Below are 27,203 nucleotides of genomic sequence, written 5' to 3' on the forward strand. Positions count from 1 at the left end.
AAAATTTTATTTGTTGTTTACTTTGCGTTCAACTGTTCACATTTGATTTCGTTTTACCAGGAGAGCCTTCATTTTTTTTTTAATCAATAACCATCCCATCATGGATGAACAACCCTGCAAGGACAAATAAATTATAAATTTTTTTTTTTTGTGACTTCTGATGTTTAAATTGCTAGAAAGTTCTACCTACTTGTCTAGTCTAGACATAGACATCTCATTTTTTAAAATATAAAAGATTTTTATTTCATATTAATTAAAGTTATTTTTTTTTTAAATTTCATAAAAATTGTTTATAACTTTATTTTATAATTAGTTATTTATGAAATAAATTAAAACCTAATTTGAAAAAGTGACTGAGCAAGATGACTGATGTAGTTCACGGGCCAGGGGATGGCCAGTTAAAATGGGACACCCCAGTCATGAATGAGGACGATGAGTTCATAGAGGACGACGAAACAAATTCTGCTAAACTCTTTGAGAGGTCAAGAATTAGGGCTCTGGCTGGTCAGTTATCAAAATTTTTTCATGATTAATTTTGATAAACACTAATATAAATTATTATGGAATTCATTTTAGTGTTGTTTTTGTTTTGCCAAGTGTGTTTGTTATCTCAGTTTTATTTCTATGACAAATGATGTAGACTAAAGTCTACTTTTAAAAATCATGGCTTTTATGTACACATACTATATATACTTTGCTATGCTATACTGTATCATATTGTACTGTGCTCTACTATTATTATAATATATTAAACTATATAAAAATAGAGAATGAAAACCACAGAAGGCTATAAGTATAATACAAAAGTAAAAATGAATGGCAATGTTTATTTAGTTTTCTCAAGCCAAAGATTAACAAATTTTACATTTTAGCATTAACTTAACTTAACATGCTTTTGTTTGTAGCATGACATGATGTGTTTTGTGTGTTTTTGTTTAAAACTCTTTTAATATACACAAAGTCCACAAACTTTTAATATAGTGTTTTTATATCTAATAATTAAATTTAATAATTAAAACTATAAAATGATGATAATAATAATACAATTATTATTAATGGTGATAATATTAATAAAAATAAGAATGCAGAAGCAATGAAATGTTAGCAATAAGTTGGATGTACATATATATATGGTAATGATGCTAATCTTTCAAGTGCCCACTTGTCTCAATGTCTTATGTGTACCTACTATATGTACAAAATGTTGACTATGGATGTATGTGTTTGTCTAGATGTTTGAATATGCATCTATAATTCATCCCCTGTTTGTGTGTGTATATATATGTAATTATAGTACCAACTTAGTGTATGTGACTACATGTTCCAATTTACAAACTCTTGTATACTATGCAGACTGTTTTGCAGTATTTAGTGTGTTTGTTTGTATGTATGTGTGTTTGTATTTATTTGTTTAGGGGCACATTAGTTGCTTGTTTGTATATGTGTATTCTATTCATAGTGTGCATCTGCATATGTTTACTTATTATGCATATGTATGTGTAAATTGTTTTTTTTTTCTCATATATATTTGCTTGCCAGTGTGATTTTAATTTTAGTGCATGCTCTAATGAGCCTTATGGGATGCATCTGAAACTTTGAATATAGTTTGTTTACATTTTAGGTGTATGTGAAATTGGATGGCACAATCACAATATTGTTTTTAATGCTAGATTCTCTTTAAACTGTGACCAGTGGGTTTTTTTCTAATTTTCTCTTTTAAAAGATATTCTTTATTAATTATTATTATTTCATTTTATTTCTCTTGTCAATATTTTTAACCTATTGAATTAGATAATTAGATATATTATTCCATTAAATGAAAGAAAGTATTGCTGTATTTGTTATTGAAATTTAATGAAATTTAATGTTAATGAAATTTGATGTATGGTTCTCACATGATGTATACTGACATTTGTGTGTCTCTTCAAGTAAATCATTTTGACATTTTATTATCTGTCTGGACAAAATTACCATTCCTTGGTTGATCAGTGCAGTCTCCTTCCCAACTTTTCTCTTTCTTTCCCCCTTTCTCTCTCTTTTTCTACCCCACTCTCTCAGTCTCTTAATATCTCTATAATTTTTTTGCCAACCAATTTTATATTACCATCTATTCCTAATTGGTTCCACCATGCATCATCAGTGTTAAATATTTTCATGTGTTTGTACTGTCCAACACTATTCATGCAGGCAGAACTACTTAAGAATGTAACATTGTGCTTTCAATTTAAAATTGGTTGCATGGCAATTCTTGGCTTCTATTATTGATTATTGTTTAAATATTTCTTTCATATTGTATTATGTAAGGCCTATCTGCATTCATGAATGTGTATGAAGAAAAAATATAATATATATATATATATCTTACTACTTTAAATTTTATAAAATCTGTATACATGTAAGGCAAACAGAAGCATGTGTGTATTATATATATATATATATATATATATATTTATATATACATATGTATGTATATATATATGTATACATATGTGTATTATATATATATATACATATGTATGTGTATATATATATGTATACATATGTGTATTACATATATATATATATATATGTATGTATACATATGTGTATATATATATATATATATATATATATATATACACACACACACACACACACACACACGTATGTATGTATAGAATTGATTCATGAGGTTGCAAATTGATGAAATAGAAACAGACATTATGATGGTTTATTAATAGATAGTTGTACACTGTGGAAATTCCATTGTGTGTTGTGCATAGCAGCATCCTCCCGATCTCTCTCTCTCTCTCTCTCTCTCTCTCTCTCTCTTTGTCTTTTTAATTTCTCTCTTTACATCATACATGATTTAACGAATTGTAAATAAAAGTGTTTCACAAATTTTAAATGATGTATATTTATTGGATTTAACCTCTTTCATCACACACACACACACACACACACACACACACACATATATATATATATATATATATATATATATATATATACATACATAGGCACCTTTATTTGTTAGAGATGTTGTGTTATATGTATGTATATGATACAGTTATACATTCCTAATGTGCACAGACACAACACACGTACACACACATGCTAGCACATGCATCTTACATACACACATAGCCTGATCTGTGCAGAGCTGATGTTTTTCACTTGTGTATATGCAATGTACATATGTACACATACATGCATATATCATTATATACAGCATACAGCTACTGATAACAAATTCTTATGAAATTATGATGATAATATTGTTGTAATCATTTGTCTTGTATGAAGAAGAGTGTTGTTGGGAGTATATTTTGTATAAATGTGAAAAGCAAACATTACTGCATTTGTAATAGTATAGTTCATTTTTTTAATGTTTTCACAGTTTCCATTTAATATCTTTGAATTTGTATATAAAAGTGTATCTGTATGCGTGTGGTATGCAGGCATATAGATGATGATTGAATACTATGCATACAACATTAACTAGAAGGGTTTTCATGCATATCTAATTTCATTGGCTGGCTCTCACTCACACTGCACATATAGAGGTTGGCATATTTGTATATTTTACAGAAGATGATGTTACTTAATGTGCGTGCGTGCGTGCGTGTGTGTTTAGCTTACTGAATGTGTTTGTAAATGTCATTATATACAGCTGGGTGTTTCTGCTTGTGTTCTGTGGGCTTTAACATGTGATTATTCATATGTGTGGATATATATCATGTATATGTCCAAGTTAATGTGTTTTATGTGCAGGTTTTTGAAAGCTTCATTCAACTAGTTCTCTATTTAATTTACATTTTCATCTTTTAATCCACTCCATCTTTCATTCATCCATTCGTTTTTGGGTGGTTCATATATTGGTGGATTCATTCACAAACAATTTGTTTGTATGTGCATTACTATTGGTTGGTTGCATGTTGGGATTAGTTAGCTAAACAGACATGTGATTAATTGGAGGAATATTAAAGGAATGTATGCAAGTTGTGGCTGGGTTGATAGGTTGATGCTTTAATAAATGCAAAAAATGACATGGAATGAATGAATGAATAAATGAAGGAAGGAAGGAATGTAAAATTGAATAGATGGATGATTAGAACATTAAGTAAACTGGAAAAAAACATGTATTATTTGTAATGTAAAATGAAAAGATAATACTCAAAGATTAACATTGCCTTGCTATCACTGATAAATCTCATATTGAGATTGAATTCCATTTAAGATATGTGTCATTAAGTGAGAAGGTGGGTGAATATTATTATGAAGATGATAATGATGAAGACCATGAGGATAGTGGTGGTGATGACATGATGGTGAAGTTGATGATGATGATTTTATTGATCCAACAGTTTGATGAATGAACTAATATTCTTTTAGAAATATTCATCTTTATTATTGTTGTTGTTATAACCATTATTGCCACTGTGCAAATATGGATGGGGTATTTATTCATTCCATTTATTCTGTATGTGTTTGTCAGTAGATTAAGTTGGGTTTTATAGTCAGACAATATATAAGTATGTGTGTATATGTGTTATTTAATATAATGATATATATGTATTTGTGTGCGCGTGCGTGCGTGTGTGTGCGCGTGTGTCTATGAATATGTATGCATGTATTGGTTTGTTTTGCTTGCCAACACACATGTGTGCATGAATCACCATCATCATTTGTTGGTTCCTTTGTTGGTTCCTTTGTTTGTTTCTTCTTTCCATCTGCCTGGGTTTTCAGTTTTCTTCACAATTATCTTTGTGTTATCTTCTCTTTTTTATTTATTTTTTTGGTATTTTGTGCCCTGATTGCTCTTGTTTTCATGTATATTGTTGCTTATGTTGTTTACATTATACCATGCTGTGTCATATTATCTTAATGATGGCTGATGTATTTTGAAATGTTTTCTGTGATGATGATAGCATGATCTCTTTTTTATAGTATATCTATTTTTGTTTCCATCTGTTTATCATTAAAGTAATCAAATTTGTTAGATGTTTTACTGATGTATGGCAGAAGAAGACTATGTGTTTTTTTTTCTGAAATTTTTTTTCTTGTAAAATACTAGAATCATGATGTTAAATATTAAGCAATTTATATGTGTGTATCACAAATGCATATGACTAGAGATTGAAATCTTCATTTCACTCACATCAAATAATGAATGAATTTAGGCACTTGACTAGAGATTGAAATCTTCATTTCACTCACATCAAATAATGAATGAATTTAGGCACTTCATATTAATATTTTATTTACTAGGACATTCTATCTGTCAGATATAAAATCAGATTGATACATAGTGATATTGTTAGATCGATACAACGGTTGATGCACAGTTAATGAATGAATGAATGAATGAATGAATGAATTGAAGAATGATTGGATGAATGAGTGAATGAATAAGTAGATAAATGAATAAATTTTGAAAATATATTGAAAAAAAATTAGATGAAAGGGAGAGTGTACAGAAGAAAACATTCCTTAAATGGGTGAATTCACACCTGGCACGTGTTGGCTGCAAGATACAGGATCTCTATGTGGATCTTAGGGACGGAAAAATGCTCATCAGACTGTTGGAAGTCTTGTCTGGAGAGAGATTGGTTAGTTGTGGGCTTGTTTGTTAGTAGTGTTGTGCCTCTTTGGACGGGTGGTTCAGTCAGTTGGTTGGTCAATTCGGTCATTTGGTTTGTTGATCTGCTGATTTATTGCTTGTTTGTTTGAATGTTTGGTTACTCATTTGAATGATCTGTGATTATAATTGTTAATGAGAGTGTAAAATTGGAATGAAGCTGCAGTGGTGGTGATGATTATGATGATTGGTCGTGTTTGCTTTGCAGTTTATGCTAATTATTTTATCCATCTTGAACTGAATTGATTCATTTATTTCAGACAGTTGAGGTTGTTATATACTGCTTGTTTATCATGTTGCCTGAAACCTACCATCTAAAAATATACCATTGCCATATCTTCACAATATTTCAAACTTAATGGAACAAAACTTGAAGCATTCATTTAAAATTTTCCACTTTAATATTTTTTTTTTAATTCAGCCCAATCCTACAAAAGGCAAGATGCGAATCCACTGCTTGGAGAATGTTGACAAGTCGCTGATGTTCCTCAATGAGCAGCGTGTTCATCTTGAAAATGTCGGGGCCCACGATATCGTGGATGGCAGTCCGAGGCTGACCCTGGGTCTCATCTGGACTATTATTCTTAGATTCCAAGTTGGTGACGATGGTGACGACGATGATAATGGAGTTATTGAGATGGGGTGATGATGATTACCATTATGGTGATGAGTATTGTGTGCTGATGATGATGAGGATTGTGTGCTGATGATGACGATGATTATATGTAAGTAGGTTTGAAGCTATTATCAATAATTGTTTGTTATGATTTCCATGGATGGCAATGATTACTTTGGCTGAAGCTTAAAGTTGTAATGTTGATGATGATGATGATGTTAATTATTATGCTGTAGATTCCTTTTTTTGGTTTTGTGAAAATTTTTCTTTCCCCACTGTGTTGAAAAAACCATATTCATTACCCAGCTAGTTTTGTTGTTGTTGTTGTTTACTCCTTTTTGTTACTCTCATAAGTTATTTCTTGATGTTTGGCTGCTAGATATTTTTTTTAAAATAATTATCATTATTATTTGTTCATCATATTATTATTAACATTTTTATCCCCCTCACCAAGGTCCTTATATATTGAGATTATTATTATTCTTTATCTCTAAAACAGTTGCATAATTTATTGATGCAGTTAATGCCACTAAATTGTCTGCCTGTGTGTGCGCGTGTTGTGTGCGTGTGCGTGTGTGCGAGCGTTGTATATTAACATAGAAATCACTGATGGTTATTGCTTTGTGATATTCTTTTAATTTTTGAAACTTTTAAACTTCTGCTGTCTCTTATCATTACCATTGATATTATTATTTTTACTGGTATATTTATTATAGATTAAAAAAGTTCGATTTTAATGTACACTACTACCTATGTGTCTCTATTCCAAGCAATGTTTTTTTTTTATTCTTGGAGACAATGGATATAATAAATAACGGTAATAAAATTTGTTGAATGGATCTCTTTCTCTCTTTCTTTCTCTCTTTCTCCTTATATCCATTCGTTTGAGATAGAGATAGCAAGGAAAGAGTAAAAGTTGTGCATCTGATAGTCATTAAGTTTTTATACATAAATCATTAAAAATATAACTTTACTACTACACCAAATAAATACATCCATCCCATCTTTGTGGACTGTTTTTGTTTCTAGTGAGTAGGATTTTTCAGTCACACGAATGTAAAAATTTAAGCAATGTTTAATAGATCCTTGAAACGTTTATTTAAAATAACGATTTAAAAGAAATTTATTGCATTAGAATTTTCTCATTAACTTAATTAACAATCACACTAAATGAATTAGTTTACACCGATTCTTTTTTTGATTAATTAATTTTATAATCTGTCAAATTTATATTTACTAAATAAAATACAATAGCAACACCGCATCACAACACTGTGACCACAGATTCAAGACATTACAATCGAACAAGTAGACAGTAGCGAAATAAAATCGGCAAAGGACGCATTGTTACTCTGGTGTCAGATGAAAACTGCTGGCTACCCCAACGTTAACGTCAGGAATTTCACAACAAGCTGGAAGGATGGTTTGGCTTTCAATGCCCTCATACACAAACACAGGTTTGTATGTTTGTTTGGCTGTCTGGTTGGCTGGCTGATTGATTGGCTTATTTATTTGATAATCAGCTGGTTATTTGGCTGGTTGTTTGTTTGTTTGTTTAATTGATTGATCGGTTTTTTAATTTATTTATTGATGGTACAACTGATAGATTGCCAATATTTTTAATAGTTAAATGAACTAATTCCAAGAATTTTCATTGGAAATAATTTAATTTAATATCATTACTTAAAATGCAGCCAATTCTTATGAAAGATGAGACCAATTTTGTTAAAATGGAATCTCCATCAATTTCGTTCAAATACTAACCATCCCATTCATTCACCCATTCATTCACCAATTCATTCACCCATTCATTCACCAATTCATTCACCAATTCATTCACCAATTCATTCATTCATTCTTACATTCTGCAAATACTTCCATTCAGATATTACGCTTTTTTTTAATGTCAATTCACTCGTCATCATTTTCACCATTATCATCATCGTCGTCATCATCATCATCATTAGACCGGACCTGATAGAATACAACAAGCTGACCAAGGTGAACAACGTTGCCAATCTAAACAACGCATTCAATGTAGCAGAGGAGAAACTTAACCTCACCAGGCTTCTAGATGCTGAAGGTATATTATAATTAATTATATTTAATATTATAATTATTATGTTATAATTATAATGAAAATTTGAATGATAGTATATGACGATGATAACGAATTAGTCACTGAATGGTTGGTTATGTCTTTTCCTGTCTTAATCTCAAAATTTTGATTGGTTCATTGTCTTATTTATCCAGGCCAAACCACAGCTGTTTGCTATTAATTCTATTATGCCCTGTGCTTTCTATCTTAATTTAATTTTTATTCTGATGATTAATATCTTTATTAATAATAATTTTATAATTATTTATGATGTGTTAGTGCATGTGTGCGTGTGCGCGCGTGAGTGTGCGTGTGGTGTGTGTGTGTGTGCGCGTGCGTACTTGCGTGTATGTGTAAGAGTGTGAAAAGTAGGGGGGGAAACTATTCAATAACATTACAACATCTTATAGCAACTAAGAAATGAAATTAATTAATGTAACTGCTCTCTTAATTGCCATTCATTAACTGTCATTTCTTTCATGTTATGCAATTTTACATCCTTATCTAACTGTAATTATGATGACAGAGGTGATGACACCATCATTACATACCTCCATCATCAAATGGGTTTAATATAGTTATAACTTCACCAACTCTCCATTCTTCTGTCACTGTTTCATTTGTATTTAATGGTCTAATGTTGCAATGGCATTGCTGTTTGACTATCTATATCAGATATCATCTTATCTTACTAATAACATCGTCGTCTCACTCATTATCGTCATCATCATCATCATCATCATCGCACGTCATCATCGTTATCAGATGTTAATGTGGACTTTCCCGATGAAAAATCAATCATCACGTACGTGGTCACTTATTATCACTACTTCTCCAAGATGAAGGCTGATTCAGTGCAGGGCAGGAGGGTAGGAAAGGTCAGTGACCTGATGGCCACAATGATGATGATGATGAGGATGATAACAGTAATGATGATAAATTTATGGCTATAATGGCATTCAAAGTGATTTTTTTTAAAAAAAAAAACAGAATGACAATCGATGTGTATGCTTCTTATTTATCTAACCATTTTCGCATTTTAAAGGTGGTGAACCTATGCCTGGAGAATGACCAGATGATTGCAGATTACGAGAACCTCACCTCTGACCTCCTGACCTGGATCAAGCAGACCATCGAGGAGTTGAATGACCGCAACTTTGCCAACTCTCTCACTGGAGTTCAACAGCAACTCTCAACATTCAACACTTACAGAAACGTCGGCAAGCCTCCAAAGTCAGCCTCTCTTTATTTATTTGACTGCTTAATAACTAATTCAATGTTTCTTTAATAAGTTGAATAAATGAAACATCGAGAAACGACCAATATTTGTTGCCACAACCATTTAATTCTGCATTAAATCTCCTACCAGATTCATAGAGAAGGGCAACTTGGAGGTTCTGCTGTTCACCATTCAGAGCAAGATGAGAGCCAACAACCAGAAACCATACATGCCGACTGAGGGCAGAATGATAGCTGATATAAACAGGGCTTGGGAGTTGCTGGAGAAGGCTGAACATGGGAGAGAACTGGCTCTTAGGGAGGAGTTGATAAGGTTTGTTTCGTGGAGACTTCTGATTCATGTTAACTTGGTATTTGACAGTTATTATATTTCATTGATTATGCAACGTTCTTGTTATGTATTTCAGTGAATTTTATAAATTTTTTTTGTTTTATTCATCTTCCAATGACAGACAAGAGAAATTGGAACAGTTGGCAGCCAGGTTTGATCGCAAAGCTGGCATGAGAGAAACATGGTTAAGTGAGAACCAACGTCTCGTCGCTCAGGATAATTTCGGCTTTGATTTGGCAGCAGTGGAAGCGGCCACAAAGAAGCATGAAGCCATTGTCACAGACATCAATGCATATGAAGAACGTGTACAGGCTGTTGTATCTGTGGCTCAGGAACTTGAAACTGAGAACTACCATGACTCTGAGCGCATTAATGCTAGGTATATATCTATCTATCTGGTCGATAATTTGTGACTCTTTTCTCATAGAATCTGTATGCATCGGCCTTGAAATAAAATTATTCATTAAACCTTTCTAATTGTTTCCCAGGAAAGACAACGTACTAAGATTGTGGGAATATTTGCTGGAATTGTTGAGAGCTCGTCGTCAACGTTTGGAACTTTCGTTGCAGTTGCAGAAGATTTTCGAAGAGATGATCTGTGTGCTTGAATGGATGGATGAGATCAAGGTATACAAGTTTTACATTTCTCTCCATAAAACTGCGAGTTAATTAATGATTATGATATAATGCAAATAACCACACACATTGAGAATAACAAATAAACCCACTAGCTTCGCTTGAGCTCCGAAGATTACGGCAAGCATCTGATGGGCGTCGAGGATCTGCTGCAGAAGCAGAGTTTGCTGGAGGCAGACATCAATATTGTTGGGGATCGTGTCAAAAACATCAACACACAGGCGCAGAGGTTTGTTGATGAGGACTTTCCTGAAGCCGGTGGTGATAGTGGCACTGGAGGTGAGTCTTTTCATGTTGTTTCTTCATCCTGTTCGTTTCTTTCAATTTTTGTTGATGTTGCGGTTGTTGACAGCGGATTTTTTTTTGATTTTCATGGTGTTTTGTGGAATGAGAAGCTGTAGTGAAAAGTGTTGTGAGTCGTTTGCTAGATTAAATTAATCGGGAGTACATTATTTAGAGGCCATCCGTTTGTTTACTCTATAAACATTTGCAATATTCATAGCATTCATCAGTGAAGATACACTTGTATACGGACATATATATGACGTATGAATGAACAACTGACTGACTGACCCATAACGGATGGAAACTATAAACGAGGATTGGTTGATTGAATGAACAACTGACGTCTGCCAACCAATCAGGTTACAGGCCATGTGATCCACAAGTAGTCGTCGACCGCCAGCGTCACCTCATTGCTGCCTATGAAGAACTGCTTCAATTAGCAGCTGCCAGACGAGCAAGACTCGGAGAATCAAGAACATTGTGGCAGTTCTACTGGGACATGGCAGACACGGAGGGATGGATTCGCGAGAAGGAGCAGCTGATGTCGTCGCCAGACTGGGGGCACGATCTCACCAGTATTTTGCTGCTTGTTAAGAAGCATAAGGTGCTCTCTTCACACGGATTTGTTTGATTGGCTGTTTATATCTGCTGTCTTTATATTGTTTGTTGAAGTGATGAGGAAGTACAAATGTTGATGCAAACGGTAGTTCTTTCTTCTTGACAGGCAACAGAGGATGAACTGAACGCACGTAGGAACCACTTGCAAGATGAACTTCAAGTTGGCAAGGACCTCATCACGGCTGGAAACTTTGGATCAGTGAAGATCCAGGAGACCATCGATGATATTGAGAAACAGTGGTCCAATATGAAGGAACTCTCTGACTTCAGAAAGAAACGACTTGCTGAAACTGTTGACTTTTTTCAGGTCTCTTATTGCAATACGTTTTTTCATTACTTGCTTTATTTATTTGCCTGTTCGTTTTTCAAATTGCGTCTTATATTTCGTTATAGTGAGGTTCAAACATTTGATATTTAATAATTTTAAATATGTGCTTAGTAGTTTGAAATAGTTTTATGTGAAGTAATTTTAAAGGATTGTTTTTCAGCTAAAAGAAAGTCGTACATCTAATTTTAACACTTATATAATAGTTATATAAATATTTTTATTACTGCACATAAATATAACTATTAATAATTATAAAGTATTTTAGGTGCGTAGCGCTTTTTGCCTAATATTTTCTGTCTACTTACCTTTAAAGTTTTTTGCTGATGCTGATGATGTTGATACTTGGATGTTGGATACATTGAGACTAGTGTCAAGTGAAGATGTTGGTCATGACGAGGCCAGTGTGCAATCACTTGTCAAGAAGCACAAGGTAGGAAGTTTATATGACGTCGCATTTATTTATTTATTTGTTTATTTATTTATTTGTTTATTTATTTATTTATTTTTTTTTATTATCCTAAACTTCATCAGCTATCTTATTGAAACATTATTTTCCATATTACAAGATTTTTTTAAAAAATAAGAGCAAATAGGCCGAGTTTGATATAATTTTTCTCTCTCTCTCTCCCTCTCTCTCTCTCTCTCTCTCTCTCTCTCTCTCTCTCTCTCTCTCTCTCTCTCTCTCTCTCTCTCTCTCACCACTAATAATAAAATAACGATGATAGGACATAACAGATGAACTGCAGAACTATCAGAATGTAATCAAATCATTGCACGAGCAAGCTGCAAACCTCAGTGAACAGGTTCAGTATTTAATCTATTTTAAAATTTTTGTCACCCATACTCATCATCATCGTTGGTGTTGTTGTGTTTGTTGTTGTTGTTGTTAATTATTTATAATATTATTATTATATCTGTCATGGAGAGTTACTTCACTAGCAAATAGTTGATGAATTTATTACTTTTCAAATAACACTTGTTAAGTTTTTCTGTTTTTTTTTTGTTTTTTTGATAGATTTTTTTAAACATTCTTTGACAAACTTAACATTCTCATGGAAATAAAATACTCTTTTTTTTTTTAAAATTGTAATTCATTATTGCAAAGTTGGACGTGAAATAAGGGTTTGTCAAATGTAATGCAAATATGGCAATACAATTTCTAGAAAATGTAAAATTTATATCTATAGCTGAATATCACTTTATTTTCCATCAAATAAAATTAGAAGAACAAACACTTGACCGTAGTTTGAAATTTCGTACAGGATCGCGAATCTCCAGAAGTGACGAGCAGACTTGCCAGTATAGATAGGAGATATCAGGAACTTTTGGAGTTAGCCAACATACGCAAACAGAGGTTGCTGGATGCCCTTGCTCTCTACAAACTCTACAATGAATCCAATAACGTTGAACAATGGATCACCGAGAAGGTTAGCGTTGTGGCCGATTTTGTTTTGCTGTTGCTAATTTTTTGTATTTATTTTCTCACGTTCTTATTTCTGTTTTCTTTGTTTTTTACTGTTTCTGTTGAATAACTTCAAACTTATTTCACTAAATGAAACTTTCAACCAGGAGAAACTCCTGCACACGATGGTGGCTTCAGAGGACATTGAAGAAGTTGAGATACAGAAAGCGAGGTACAACACCTTCGACCAAGAGATGAAGACAACATTGGACAAAGTAGGCCTGGTCAACCAGCTGTCCAGTCAACTCATCGACAACGAGCACCCTAACTCGGTCGAAGTGGCCAGTAAGGAGAAGATGCTCAATGAGAAGTTAGCGAGGATGGTGGGATTGGGTTGATGCAGTCTGATAATGAATTGGAATGAAGTGATGTGTTTCATTGATGCAAATATTCGGATGCATTGAACTATCTATGTGTGATTCCTTTTTTTAAAATATAATGTCTATAAATGTGAGGCGTTGAGGACCATTATAACTATAGTCTCACCTGAATAAAAATTACTCACTCATCCTAGGTGGATGGCGCTGAAGAAGATAGCTGATGATAAGAAGGATGCTCTTCAGCTTGCTCATGACGTCAACACATTCCATATTGAATCCGCTGAAACTATGGTCAGTACAATATTTGAGGTTGTCATTCCTAGTTAACATCAGCGATCTTGCAATTTACATCTGCAACAACACAACAAAACCACCGTCACACGTTGTATTATATTATCACTGTCATCATCTTCATCGATGAAACAGACGTGGATCAGAGATAAAGCCAAATTGATAGAGTCAACAGACGAACTGGGCAACGACCTCGGCAGTATCATCACATTACAGAGGAGACTCAGTGGTCTCGAAAGAGATCTTGCAGCTATTGATGCTAAGGTTGGTTGGTCTCAACATGTTTTTTTTTGTCTTCCTCATTCTCACTCTCTCCCTTTCTTTCTCTGTCTGTCTGTCTCTTTTTGTCTACCTATTTATTTTGTCTCTTATTTATTTCTACTTCTTCCTTGCTTTTTCTCTTTGATTTTCTTTCGAATATTCTTTTTATTTAATAATTTACATAGTTTTTAAAATTGTCTACTCAACTACCTCCAAAAAAACAACAGAAAGCTTCCCTACAAGAAGAAGCAGATAAGTTGTCAGCGTTGAAACCAGAGGAGGCACCGGCTATACAGGAGAAGATGGATCAGATTACAAACTTGTGGCAAGATCTCCGACTCATGGTTCGTATATTTTTGTTTTGTTTCATCTTTATATATCATTTGATGCATTTAATATATTGATAGCTAAAATTTCTATTTTTTTTTTTACTTTTTATCATGTTTGCAATTGGTTATATAAATCATTATTTTATTGGCTAGGATGCATTTGAAGAAACTCTTGATAGAACTATATATAGCTATTAAATTTTTCTATATTTTACTCAACGCTAATTCACACATATTCATAAAAAATCAATATTAGCCTAGCCTATAAATGTTTATTATAAATGAAACTGAATAAATAAATGAATCACAGTTGAAAGAGAGAGATGAAAAATTGGGAGAAGCAAGTGACTTGCAGAAATTCCTACAGAACCTCGACCACTTCCAGCAGTGGCTGACCAAAACGCAGATGTCCATCGCATCTGAGAGCATTCCAAATGATGTTGCAGAGGCCGAGGATCTGCTGCAGCAACATGCCCAGATCAAAACTGAGATAGACGCCTATGCTCCCGAATATGACCAGATGAAGGTTGGTCGCTGGTTGGCTGCTTGCTTGTGGCATCCGCTTTAGTGATTGGTTGGGATAGTTTTCTCATCGATATAATCCTTTATTCTAAGTTATTTGGTTGTTTACAGGATTGATTGTTTATGAATGGTTGAATGAATGAATGAATGAATGAATGATGTATTATGTAAATTTTGGCGTTGGTATTTCAAATAGTAATGCACATGTGAATTATTACAGGACTATGGTAGTAAAGTGGTAGAAGGACAGCAAGATGTACAATACATGTTCCTTAGAGAAGTTTGTGGATTTTTTTTGCTTGTTCGTTTCATTGATTGTTGATTAAAATAAACATTTTTAAAATATGTTGTTGCTAGTTTTAAGGATCTATTTACTATATGGTCACGAATTTATTAGTTTAAGTTTCAGCACCAAGTATGTAACTGAATTTTTTTTATATCATCTTAATATAGTGATGAAATAGATTAGTTTAAAAAATGTATACACATGTGAATATGATAACGCGTGATCTTATAAATGATGGAAATCGTGGATCTTGCAGAGATTAAAGGGACTAGATGATGGATGGCATGACCTCAAGAAGATGTGGGAGAACAAACAGAATCTCCTCATTCAAAATCTCAATCTGCAGGTTCGTCTACTGCACACTCCTTCGTTACTCTTTCTTTGTTGCGTATTTATTTATGTATGTATGTATGTATGTATGTATGTATGTATTTATCTATTTATCTATTTATGTATGTATTTATTTATTTATGTATTTATTTATTTATGTATGTATGTATGTATTTATTTATTTATGTATTCATTTACGAATTTATATTTTTATCCATTAGTTTTTTTTTAGTTTGCTCAATTCTTCCTCACAAATGTAAATAAATTTTTAATCATGGTTGTTATTTGGCCTTTCAAGGCTTATTTAGTAATTGTATTATTTATATATATAAATTTATAAATTTATACGTTCTACCTTGGGGAACCGAGACTCTGGACGCAAAACGAAGATTGATTGATTGATATATATAAATTTATGTATATATATGTATATATATATATATATATTTATTTATTTGTTTATTCATTTATTTGCTTATTTATTTATTAATTTATTTACTTTTTGAGTGAAAAAATAATGCCTGTGCAATGTTTTCCATTTAGATGTTCTTAAGAGATTGCAAGCAGGCTGAGATATTGTTAGGTGAACAGGAGAACTTCCTCAACAAAGAGACACTGCCCGTGTGTATATTTTCTTATTTTTTGTTAAATATTTATAAATATTAAATATAAATATTTTCATATAAAGTAGAACTAGTCAGGTGGAGTTAGTTAGTCACATAATCAAGAGATATTATTAACAGTAAATTATTTTCATTCATTCAAATGTTCATTTATTTTTCCTCCACACATCAGCAATCTCCCAGCTTGGCTCGCCAGGTAAGCAGTTATTAATTTATTCATTGACTCATTCGTATTCATGACAAATGTTGACATCTTTAATTTTTATTTAAATTCGTCATTTCATCACGTGTATGCTCATTGGTCATCTTAATAGAAAACTCAATTTTACACTTATCAATGGAATTAATCTGAATCATTTGCAACTCTACGCTGTACCTGACAGCTGACATCGGAGTCGTGTGACAATCAAATCCGACAAGTGGAAGCATTCATAAAGACATTAGATGCTAATGACGAGAAGATAAACATTGTCCAGAACTTTGCAAGCAGATTGGTTGATTCCAATCATTTTGCTGCTGATAAAATAAGGAAGAAGACAGAAAGTCTCAAGGGAAGGTTAGGACCGTTCTTCAAAATGAATTTAAATAGTTGTCATTAATTGGCCATGAAAAAGCTGTTTCTGAATGTTATTTTTGTTTTACAGACGTGATGCCAATAGACAGAAGGCAGATGAAAAGTTAGATAAGTTGAAGGACTTTAGAGATCTCCAGAAGTTCATGCAGGATTGTGATGAGGTTTGTTTGTTTGTTTGTTGCTTTGTTTGTTTCTGTTGTTGTTGTTGATGATGATGTTGTTGTTGCTGGTAGTGGTGGTGCTGTTGTCGATACATTTGTCATATTTTGGATGCAGTTGACAGATTGGCTAGGTGAGAAATCAATAGCCGCCCAAGACGACACATACAGAGATGCAAAGAGCATACACAGCAAGTACATGAGGCACCAGGCCTTTGAGCTTGAGATCAAATCAAACAAGGATCAACTTGAAAAATTATTGAAGGATGGTCAAAAACTTATTGCTGAAAAGCCTGAACTGGCTAAGGTTTGTTTGTTTGTATAGTCATTTTTTAGTTATTAAGTAGTTTTTATTTCTTTATCTATCTATTTATCTATCTATTTATCTATCTATCTATCTATCTATCTATCTATCTATCTATCTATCTATCTATCTATCTATCTATCTATCTATCTATCTACCTATCTACCTATCTACCTATCTATCTATCTATCTATCTATCTATCTGGCACAATTGTTTGACTTGATAGCATTAACACACACACTTAGGAGGTGCAGCCCAAGTTGGAAGAACTTTCATTGCAGTTCAATGAACTGCAAGACACAGTTTCAACGAAAGGCCAGAAACTGTTTGACGCCAACAGACCACAGTTATACGAGCAGAGTTGTGATGATATCGACGGATGGATCACCGAGATTGAATCTCAGATCGTCACAGAGGATGTCGGGCACGATCTTACTACTGTTAATCTTCTCGTTCAGAAACAGAATGTTAGTATTTATTGAGATGACTATTAACATTTTGAGTTTTTATATCTCCTAATTTGCAAGTTTTTAACGTTTAAAATGCAGCCCTGTTATATTGCGAGTTTATGATTATTCGTGTGGGGAATGAATAATTTGTAACGCACCTTTGATGTCTAACAGATCCTTGAAAGCCAGTTGAAATTGAAGGAAGAACAAGTGAAGGCATTAGAAACACAGGCACCGTACCTGTCAGATATTGATCCAAGCAAGTCTGAAGAACTTGCCCAGAAGAAGGCCAGAGTTGAAGATAGGTCTGTCAGTCGGTTGATTAATTGGTTGATTGACTGATTGTAGATTGATTCGCTTTTTGTTGATTAGTTTGTCAGTCAGATGATTGATTTGTTGGCTGATTTTCAATAGGTTTATTGCTTGGTGGGTTGATTGGGTAGTTTTCTCCTGAATAAATTTTTCATGTAAACCGATTCAACTGTATTAGTTGATTTTACATTTCATGCTTTGACACCTAACGTAGACGCATTAATAATGAAAAGGATGAATAACATTCAACAAAATGATAGATTCCGTAAGATGCTGCAGCCGCTGATGGAGAGGAGAGAGAAGTTGAACCGTGTGAAGAGGGTGCATCAGTTCCTGAGAGATGTCGAGGATGAGAAACTCTGGATCAGCGAACGACTCGCAAGAGCCAGGTCTACTAACTATGGCAACTCACTACTTAGGTCTGTTGTACATCCCCTGCAGTCGCTTAAGTTTGAGAATGACTGGGGAAAAAAAGGATGGATGGAAATATAAATAGCTAGCAGTCTCTTTTCATAACTGTAAAGATTTAACGATATTAAATCAGTTGAATATGCATGCACGTTACCATCACTGACAATGACAGAAACAATACTACCAACGTCACCACCACCAACAGTGTCCAGATGCTACAGTCTAAGAACAAATCACTTCGCAATGAGATTGACAGTCACGAGCCGTCAATCATAGCCGTAGTAGATAGTGGGTTGTGCCTGATCGAGGAGGGGCATCCACAGAAGGAGGAGTTCCAACAGCTGATCGCCGACCTGAACAAGAGGTGGGAGGAGCTAATTGAGGCCATTGAGCAGCGCAAGTATAGGCTGGCTCTCTCTGAACAGGCTCAGCAAGTTCGTAACTTTAGTAACTTTTTATTTTTTAACAAATATTTTTTTAACTAGAATGTGATAGTTTGACGGTAATAATAACATTTTTAAAGTTATTTTAAGTACAGTTCATGGGTTAATTTATTTTATGTCTAAATTTTTTTCAGCATTCTTTTTGATAATAATTGTTGATATTGTTAGTAACATAATGATGAATATTATTTCAAGATATCGCCACAACTCCTTAATATTGATTACAATTGTTATAATTAACACCGCTATTGCATAAAATACAAATTTAACAAAAGTACAATAACTGTATGACACACATTGTTAAACAGTACTTCTTCGATGCTGCTGAATGTGAGGCTTGGATGGGCGAGCAGGAGCTCTTCATGATCTCAGAGGACAGGGCAAAGGATGAGAATGGAGCCATGAACATGATCAAGAAACATGCCAACGTCGAGAAGACTGTAGAGGATTACGCCGACACGATCAGACAGCTGTCAGAGAGGAGTCGATACCTCATCGATAACAAGCATCCCGATAGGTTGGTAGGTCGCTGATGAAGTGGAGCTGGTGCTGGTGTTTAGGGTTGAGATGATTGAGATGGTTGTTGGAATGAGTCCGATCAATAACGGATGGAGACTATAAACGAGGATGGATGGATTGAGATGATTGATTGATTGATTGATTGATTGATTGATTGATTGATTGATTGATTGATTGATTGATTGATTGATTGAGATGATTGGAATGATTGGAATGATTTGAATGATAGTGAAGGCGGCGATGATTAATTTGATGAAGATGATAATGACAACATTCATAATGCTGACAGAAATGATGATTAAATTTTTTGCACTTGTTTGAAGTCATAGTGATAATGTTTGTTGTTATTTCAATTGCCGATTGGCATATTTTTACATGGCCTAAATATGGAGCAGCGCTGCTCGCCAAACGTGAATGTTGACTTTCAATATAAATTGAATGAACAACAAAATATTTTGATGCCGTGAGCTTCATTTAGATTTGTGTACATCTGGTTGAGTGTTAGTGCACGCTTCACAACTTTACACTAACCAACTAATCCAAATTTTAACTTAAAACTCCATGATCATTATATTCACTTTATTATTTGCTTTCTTCACAGCGATGCCATTGCCGTGAAGCAGGCACAAGTGGACAAGTTGTACGCCAGTTTGAAGGACCTGGCCGGCGATCGCAAGGTGAAGTTGGATGAAGTTTTGAAGTTGTACCTGCTGAATAGAGACATCGAGGATATAGAGCAGTGGATTGCCGAACGAGAAGTCGTTGCTGGCTCTCATGAATTGGGTCAAGATTTCGAACATGTCACTGTAAGTTAGCTGACCTGTTATTAACTAGCATCAGTGGCTGAATTGTGAGTGATTAGTCTGAGGCTGATTTTTTGGTTAAATCATGTTGTTTAGTGATCTAACAGTTAAATGAATTCATTAGATATGATTTTTAAAATTATAAATTCATTGGTTCTTCGTTGGATTCACCCATGTAACTGCCCACCACAACAGATGTTAAGAGACAAATTCAAAGAATTCGCGAGAGACACGGAGACAGTCGGGCAGGAGAGGGTGTTGGTAGTGAACGGGACGTGTGATGCACTGATCCATGCCGGTCACACGGACGCTGCTACTATAGCCGAGTGGAAAGATGGCATCAATGAGTCGTGGACCGATCTCCTCGAGTTGATGGACACCAGGACGCAGATGCTGCAGGCCTCGTGGGAGCTCTTCAAGTTCTTCAACGATTGTAAGGAGACCCTTGACCGCATACATGTTAGTCAGTTTTTTGGAGGTTGTTCAATGAGGTCGTCTTTGTTTGTGTTATTTGATTTGATTTTTTCTAGTAGAAATGTAAATAATTATATTTATTCTTGATGAAAATAGGAGAAGGAGCTGTTGATATTGGATGATGTTGGCAGAGATCCACAATCAACGGCAGCCCTCCAGAGAAGACATGCAACTTTCGAACACGAGCTCGTGGCTCTCTGCTATCAGGTCTTTTTTTTCACATATACTCTTCAGTCAGTAAAAATAATCGACAGCAGTGCTAATTATGATTAACTTAAGTCAAAAAATTCGAAGTCAAATTATAAATAATGAAAAATAAAAAATATTATTAAATGCGCCTGACCTGACCAGGTGCAACAAGTGCAAGAGGAAGCAGCCCAGCTGATTGTGGCATATTCAGGCGAGAAGGCGCGAGACATCCAGCAGCACGAGATGGACGTCGTAAATGCATGGAGGAACCTTCAGTTGAAGGCTGACCTCAGAAAATCGGCACTCGGTGACTCCAATGACCTTTATAGGTTGGTTTGTGTTGATTGGTTGGTAGGGCTTGATTGAGTTACTGGGTGAATACAAAAAATCGTTAGCTGATGAATTCGTTGGTCAACTAATGTTTGGAGAATAAATGTATGTTTAACAATTTTCTTATGAGTTTTTCCTGTTGGAAAATGAATAATAAATGGTTTTTAAGTGGAATAAAACAAACAAAATAAACTTATAAATATGCTACGAAGTTGGAATTGTTATTCTTACCAAACTAACAACAACAACAGATTCTTCGGTATGGCAAGAGACCTAACGAACTGGATGAACGACATGATGAGGCAGGCGCAATCGCAGGACAAACCGAGAGATGTATCAGGTGTCGAACTACTGATGAGTAACCACCAGAGTTTGAAAGCAGAGATAGATGCCCGTGATGAAAACTTTGCCATCTGCGTCAACCTAGGCAAGGATCTGCTTGCTAGGAAGCACCACAGATCTCCAGAGGTAGATTGTCATTTTTATCCTACTCTATTATTATTATTTTATTTATAATTTTATATTATATTTATTTTAGTGTCTTTGTGATTATTTAAAAATATTTGAATTTATTGTTGTATGATATATGAATACAGGTTCGTGAGAAGTTGTTGCAGCTGGCCACGCAGAGAGGTGACATGATGGATCAGTGGAAGGACAAATGGGAGTACCTACAACTCAGTCAGTTCACGTTTTTAAACCATTGTTAATTTTTATCTAGTCTCTATGTCATTTATATCTTATGTTCTATTGTTTATGATATAACACTCGAAACTACCACAATAATTCCGCCAGTTTTGGAAGTGTACCAGTTTGCAAGAGATGCCACAGTTGCCGATTCATGGCTGGCAGCCCACGAACCGTACGTGACTAGTCAAGAGTTCGGGGAGACACTCGATGCAGTTGAGGCTCTGCTGAAGAAACACGAGTCCTTCGAAAAGGCTGCTGCTACACAAGAAGAAAGATTCCAAGCTCTCGAAAGATTAACCATGGTCTGTTGTCATTTTTTTGTGGTTGTCATCAGGGCTGTGAAAAGAGTATTTTTTAAAAACAAGGCAAGACAAAGACATTGAGAGCTCAAGACCGAGACGAGACCTTACGAGATGTCTTATGTCTCGATACATCCGAGGACAAGATGAAAAATTCGAGACAAAATTTGAAAAAATCAATGAGAATTTTGAAAAAAAATCAGATTTGAGTTGAATTTTTATTATCTAAGTTTGAATATACATTTATTTATTTATGTAAGTATCTGCATATGTTTATGTGTGTACGCATGTGCACATTATACCTTTGTTCACATGTACAGGAGCGTATTTTATGCGAGGTGATTTGAGGCGTGAAGAATTTTGATTGATGGGATTATCTTGACTATGTCATAATTACTTTAAAATTACTATGTCAGACATTAACACTAAAAGGACTATGAATGAGAAATATGTTTTTGAAAATATCTGGTGCACGCACGCATGCATAATCAATCACTCGTTGTTAATGCTCACAAATGCTCTAATATATATTTAATGTTTGCTTATAGAAGAAATTTATCAAAAAGGATTTAAAAAAATTGTATGTGAACAAAATAATTTCCTATCTGCCTCTTGATTTCAAGACGTATCAAGGCAGTTTAAAAAACGAGACCAAGACTGACATTGTTTTAAGACAAGATGAGACAGTCAAGTCTAAAATTTTTGACGTCTGGAGGCAAGACCAAGACGGTATAGACCTCTTCTTGAGACGAGATGTTGTTTCGAGACGCCACAGCCCTGGTTGTCATCTTTTTGTGGTTGTTATATAGTTTCTTGGTTTTGGTCTTGGTGACTGTCAACTTTTGTTGAATCTTAAAGTTTGAGATGAGGGAGGTACAGAAGAGGAAGAGGGATGAATACATGCGTGAACATCCGGATGCCACCCTTCCACCACTTCCTGCATCATTCAAGGAGGTCTACATCAGGGAGTTCCTACCCCCTGAAGAACCTTCGTTAGTAGTGTTCTTGCATTGAGTTAGTGTGTGTTTGGTTGGCTGGTCACTTGGTTAGTTGGTTGGTTAATTGATTGATTGATTGATTGATGGTGGATCGGTTGAGTGTTTGATTGGTTGGTTGGTTAATTGATTGATTGAGTGTTTGATTGGTTGGTTGATTGATCAAACACTTGCACTTGTAGGAAACCGCCAACTCCTGAGCCAGTATCGCCGGTGAAAGAACCACAGTCACCTGTTGAAGTACAACAACCCGAAGTTCCACAAGCTGAAGGTTGGCTGTTTGTTGTTTTTTTGTTGCGTTTTTTGTAGTAGATGTTGACGCCGTTGGTAGTGTAACTGTCGTTGTTTGTAGTAATTTTTATGTTGCAATTGATGATGTTGCGACTTTGTGTATACGTGATGTGTGCTGTAATGAAATGTGACAGGTTGTTTTTGCCATCCCACAGACGAAAAACGTTAAAAGTTTTTTTGAAATTCCATGCTATATGATAGGGATACGTTTAAAATTAATGTCTCGTAGAGGAATGTATGTTGTGAATGTTGGTGAGTCCTGCAGTCCTGTTGAAAATGTCATCATGCGTTCTGTGGTTGATTTCATTTGGATGAAACAAAAATGATGGCAGAAATATTTTTAGTAATGTTCTTGCTGACAATGATTGTAACAGCTACGGTAGTGATTAGTTGCTGCAGATGACTGTGATAATGATGATGATTTTGATTATGATGAAATTGTTAATTATGACGACGATGATGATGTTGATTGACATGCGTTCAGAGGTGAAGAGTGCATCGGCATCGAGCAGGCCAGCTCTTCATGAGCCAGTCTCGCCCACAACCGCCATGGGTTTGTTTATAGTTCATCAATATGCACATATTAATTAGCCATCCTCATTATTATGTGCAAATAAATCAGCTTTTATTATTATTAACATTATGAGCATATTGATGAACCCTTGCTATAAGAGGATGCTTTGATTGGTCTGGTTTTATGTTGCTTTTATTGGTATTCTGTTGTTTCCTGTTGCTTTTGTTGTTACTTCATTTCGTTATTACTTTATTTTTTGGCCATTATATTATTTTGTTTTGATAAGTTTGTTGTTGGAACGTTCATGAACTTTCATTAACATTCTGTTGGTCTAGTTTAATAATAATTGAATGTGACGTCTTTTGAGAAGGAAAAATGTTATTTGGTTCATTGATGTCAACACTGTGCTTGATGGTCTAATTTGGCAGTAAAAATTGATTATTTCACAACACACGCACACACACACGCACACACACACGCACATAATGAAACTATTTAAGATTAACTTGCTTATTATAACAATACCGTTTAATTTGTTTTTCATACGTTCCATTTGATCTCATTTCATTGCTTGGTTTTCATTATTTCACGGTCATTACACGTTAATCAATCTGTCATCAGTAGCTTGGGTTGGGTTGCTCATGTTGAAGTTATTAATTTTGTTGAATCTTAATGAGTATTAATAACGTTTTATGTTGTTATGGTTTTTTTCGATGCAGTTTGTTTCAGTTACTGTTGACTGGTTGAGTGACTGATGTATTTATTTGCTTCTTTGATTATATTTTTGAGCTATTCTTTCTGCTTATTCTCTTTTTCAGTTTGTCATTTTTATATTTTGTTAGCTTGTTCTTGCATTCATTCTATTAAGCAGAATTTCAAAAAGTGTTGCATATATTGTTTAATTATTGTCCTCATTACAACTTACAAATGTATGTACTCACGGTATATATATTTTTTTCCTATTGAAATACCTATTATTTACGCTTTATTTAATTTCAGCTATCATTTATTAGTTAATTAAATTAATTTTTAATTATTTGTTTAATTAATTTTTCTCAAATATTTCAGCCCAGAAGGTCGTTATTGAGCAAGTCACACACGAGAATCTTCTTTCAAGAAAGCACCTCTGGGAGAATGCTACTAAGAAAGCTACGAATAGGTTGGTTGGTCGGCTGATTGGTTGGTTGGCTGGTTGATGGTTGGCTGGTTGATTGGTTGGCTGGTTGATGGTTGGCTGGTTGGTTGATTGGTTTGTTGGTCAATTAGTCAATTAGTTTTATGATTAGATTTGTTGATCGTCATTTCAGTTGGGTAACTCATAAATTAAATCGTGCTGACATTTCAACCATCTCATTTATTCATCTAACAATTCACACCCATCCATTCATCTATCCATTCATTCATCCATCCATTCATTCATTCATTCACGTATTAATACCTGCCTAAAGATCGTGGGAGAAGATGTTCGTAGCACTAGCCAACAAGTCATTGTCGTTCTACAAAGACCAGAAGCATGCTAAATCTGTTAGTTCCATTATCATCATTTGTCTAATTCATTCATGTTTCGTTGCATTCTTCATCAGACTAGCGTTGTTTAGTGGTGTGGTCGTTTGAAAATTTGCTTAAACATACACATACATACATGCATACATGCATAGGTAGACATACATATGCGTAAATTACATACATACATACGCACACACATACACACACACACACACACACATACATATGTATATATATATTCAGGATCCAAAGACTTACTTCCATCACGAGTTACCATTGGAGTTGGAAGGTTCAGTAGCTAGTCCGGCCACAGATTACAACAAACGACCGAACGTCTTCAACCTCAAGTTCACATCCGGTGCTGAGTATCTATTCCAGTGCCGAGATGAAGTTGGTCTTGTTGCTGTTGTTGTTGTCTGCATCTTTGATAGCTATTAAAACATCTGTAAAGGCAGTATATTCTCATTCGTTTACAACCAAAAACAAATGAAACCAGGAGGAGATGAATGTCTGGATAGAGAAGATCAACATAGCATCCGGGGCGCACTCATCTTCATCGCATCCATCCAGGTCACAAACACTTCCTGCAACATCAGCAGCCGATCCCAAGTCCTCCTCTGCTGCCGATGAACCAAAGAAGAGGAAGATGTTCACACTCAGCAAGAAAAAGTAATTACCGTCATCATCTTCTTCTTCGTCATCATTGTCGCCGTCGTCGTTGTTGTTAATTATCGTTGTTGTTGTTTTTTTGTAATTGTTGGTTGCCAACGTCATTGTTGTTTGTATTATCGTCATAATTGTTATCATTATTGTTGTTGTTTTTTGATTAAATGATGGATTGGCTGATTAAGTGAGAAAGTGAGTAAGAGAGTGAATGAGTGAGTGAGTTATTGACTGGTTGGTTGATTGATTGATTGATTGATTGATTGATTGATTGATTGATTGATTGATTGATAAAATTAATATGAATATAATAAATTGATTTTATTTAGTTGATATTTAACTCTCCTTCGTTCGATTCAGATAATGAGGATGATGATGGAGGTGTAGCGCTTTTAATTTCTATGTTGGTTTCCGTATTTATTTTACTTATTCTATTTTTACATATATTATTTACTCTGATTTATGTTACTTCTTTCAAATATTTTGTTCTATTCAGTTGTATTATTCCTTTGTTATTCATTTGTCATTTGGTTCATTTTGGTTGTCATTTTCAGTTAATCTCACAAATTCGTTTATTTACCTTACTTAATTTTTATTTCAGAGAACCTATGTGATTGCAAACTGAAAGAGAACTCACTACTAATACTACTACAGCCACTATTACAACTACTGCTACCACTACTTCTACTACTACTACTACTACTACAAATACTACAGTCCATACTACTATTACGACTACTACTACTTTCAATGATTGACATTTAAATTAAGATATACGAACTGTTAACAAGTTGATTTTTGTATGTATAAAAAGCTAAACTTTACTTTCATTACTTTATTTGTTTATATATATATATATATATATATATATTATTTTTCTTCTACTACTGCTTTTCTTACTATTCTTAAAATGAACGATAGTAATAATACAATAATAATAATAATAATAATATTTATTATTGTTATTGTTGTTGCAATTGTTATTATTTTTGCTATTACGATGATAATATTTACAACGAAAACGAAGCATTGTAAGTGGAGCGTGTAATTTGACGTAATGATGACGTTAAAGATGGATGATGA

At 34.2% G+C, this 27,203-nt stretch overlaps 1 protein-coding gene across 1 annotated transcript; it reads left to right on the forward strand.

Moving 5' to 3' along the window:
• Window positions 1–398: 398 nt before the first annotated feature.
• Window positions 399–27,203, forward strand: HELRODRAFT_101195 (hypothetical protein). Its single transcript, XM_009023687.1, has 47 exons — window positions 399–504; window positions 5,440–5,591; window positions 6,042–6,215; window positions 7,521–7,693; window positions 8,204–8,319; window positions 9,100–9,212; window positions 9,380–9,567; window positions 9,704–9,886; window positions 10,026–10,283; window positions 10,393–10,531; window positions 10,636–10,798; window positions 11,185–11,429; window positions 11,550–11,750; window positions 12,085–12,201; window positions 12,497–12,574; window positions 13,034–13,198; window positions 13,341–13,543; window positions 13,748–13,844; window positions 13,980–14,112; window positions 14,337–14,449; window positions 14,745–14,960; window positions 15,177–15,236; window positions 15,499–15,588; window positions 16,116–16,193; window positions 16,579–16,751; window positions 16,840–16,930; window positions 17,046–17,234; window positions 17,478–17,699; window positions 17,856–17,986; window positions 18,254–18,412; window positions 18,610–18,838; window positions 19,156–19,364; window positions 19,968–20,172; window positions 20,365–20,628; window positions 20,740–20,850; window positions 20,995–21,161; window positions 21,414–21,630; window positions 21,759–21,843; window positions 21,958–22,154; window positions 23,010–23,143; window positions 23,329–23,417; window positions 25,020–25,110; window positions 25,400–25,475; window positions 25,701–25,847; window positions 25,954–26,126; window positions 26,481–26,510; window positions 26,710–27,203. Exons 1-46 carry the CDS (start codon window positions 420–422, stop codon window positions 26,482–26,484), a joined length of 6,903 nt encoding a protein of 2,300 aa, XP_009021935.1. The 5' UTR covers window positions 399–419; the 3' UTR covers window positions 26,485–26,510; window positions 26,710–27,203.

Source organism: Helobdella robusta (assembly GCF_000326865.2).
Source record: "Helobdella robusta unplaced genomic scaffold HELROscaffold_37, whole genome shotgun sequence".
NCBI classification, from domain to species: domain Eukaryota; kingdom Metazoa; phylum Annelida; class Clitellata; order Rhynchobdellida; family Glossiphoniidae; genus Helobdella; species Helobdella robusta.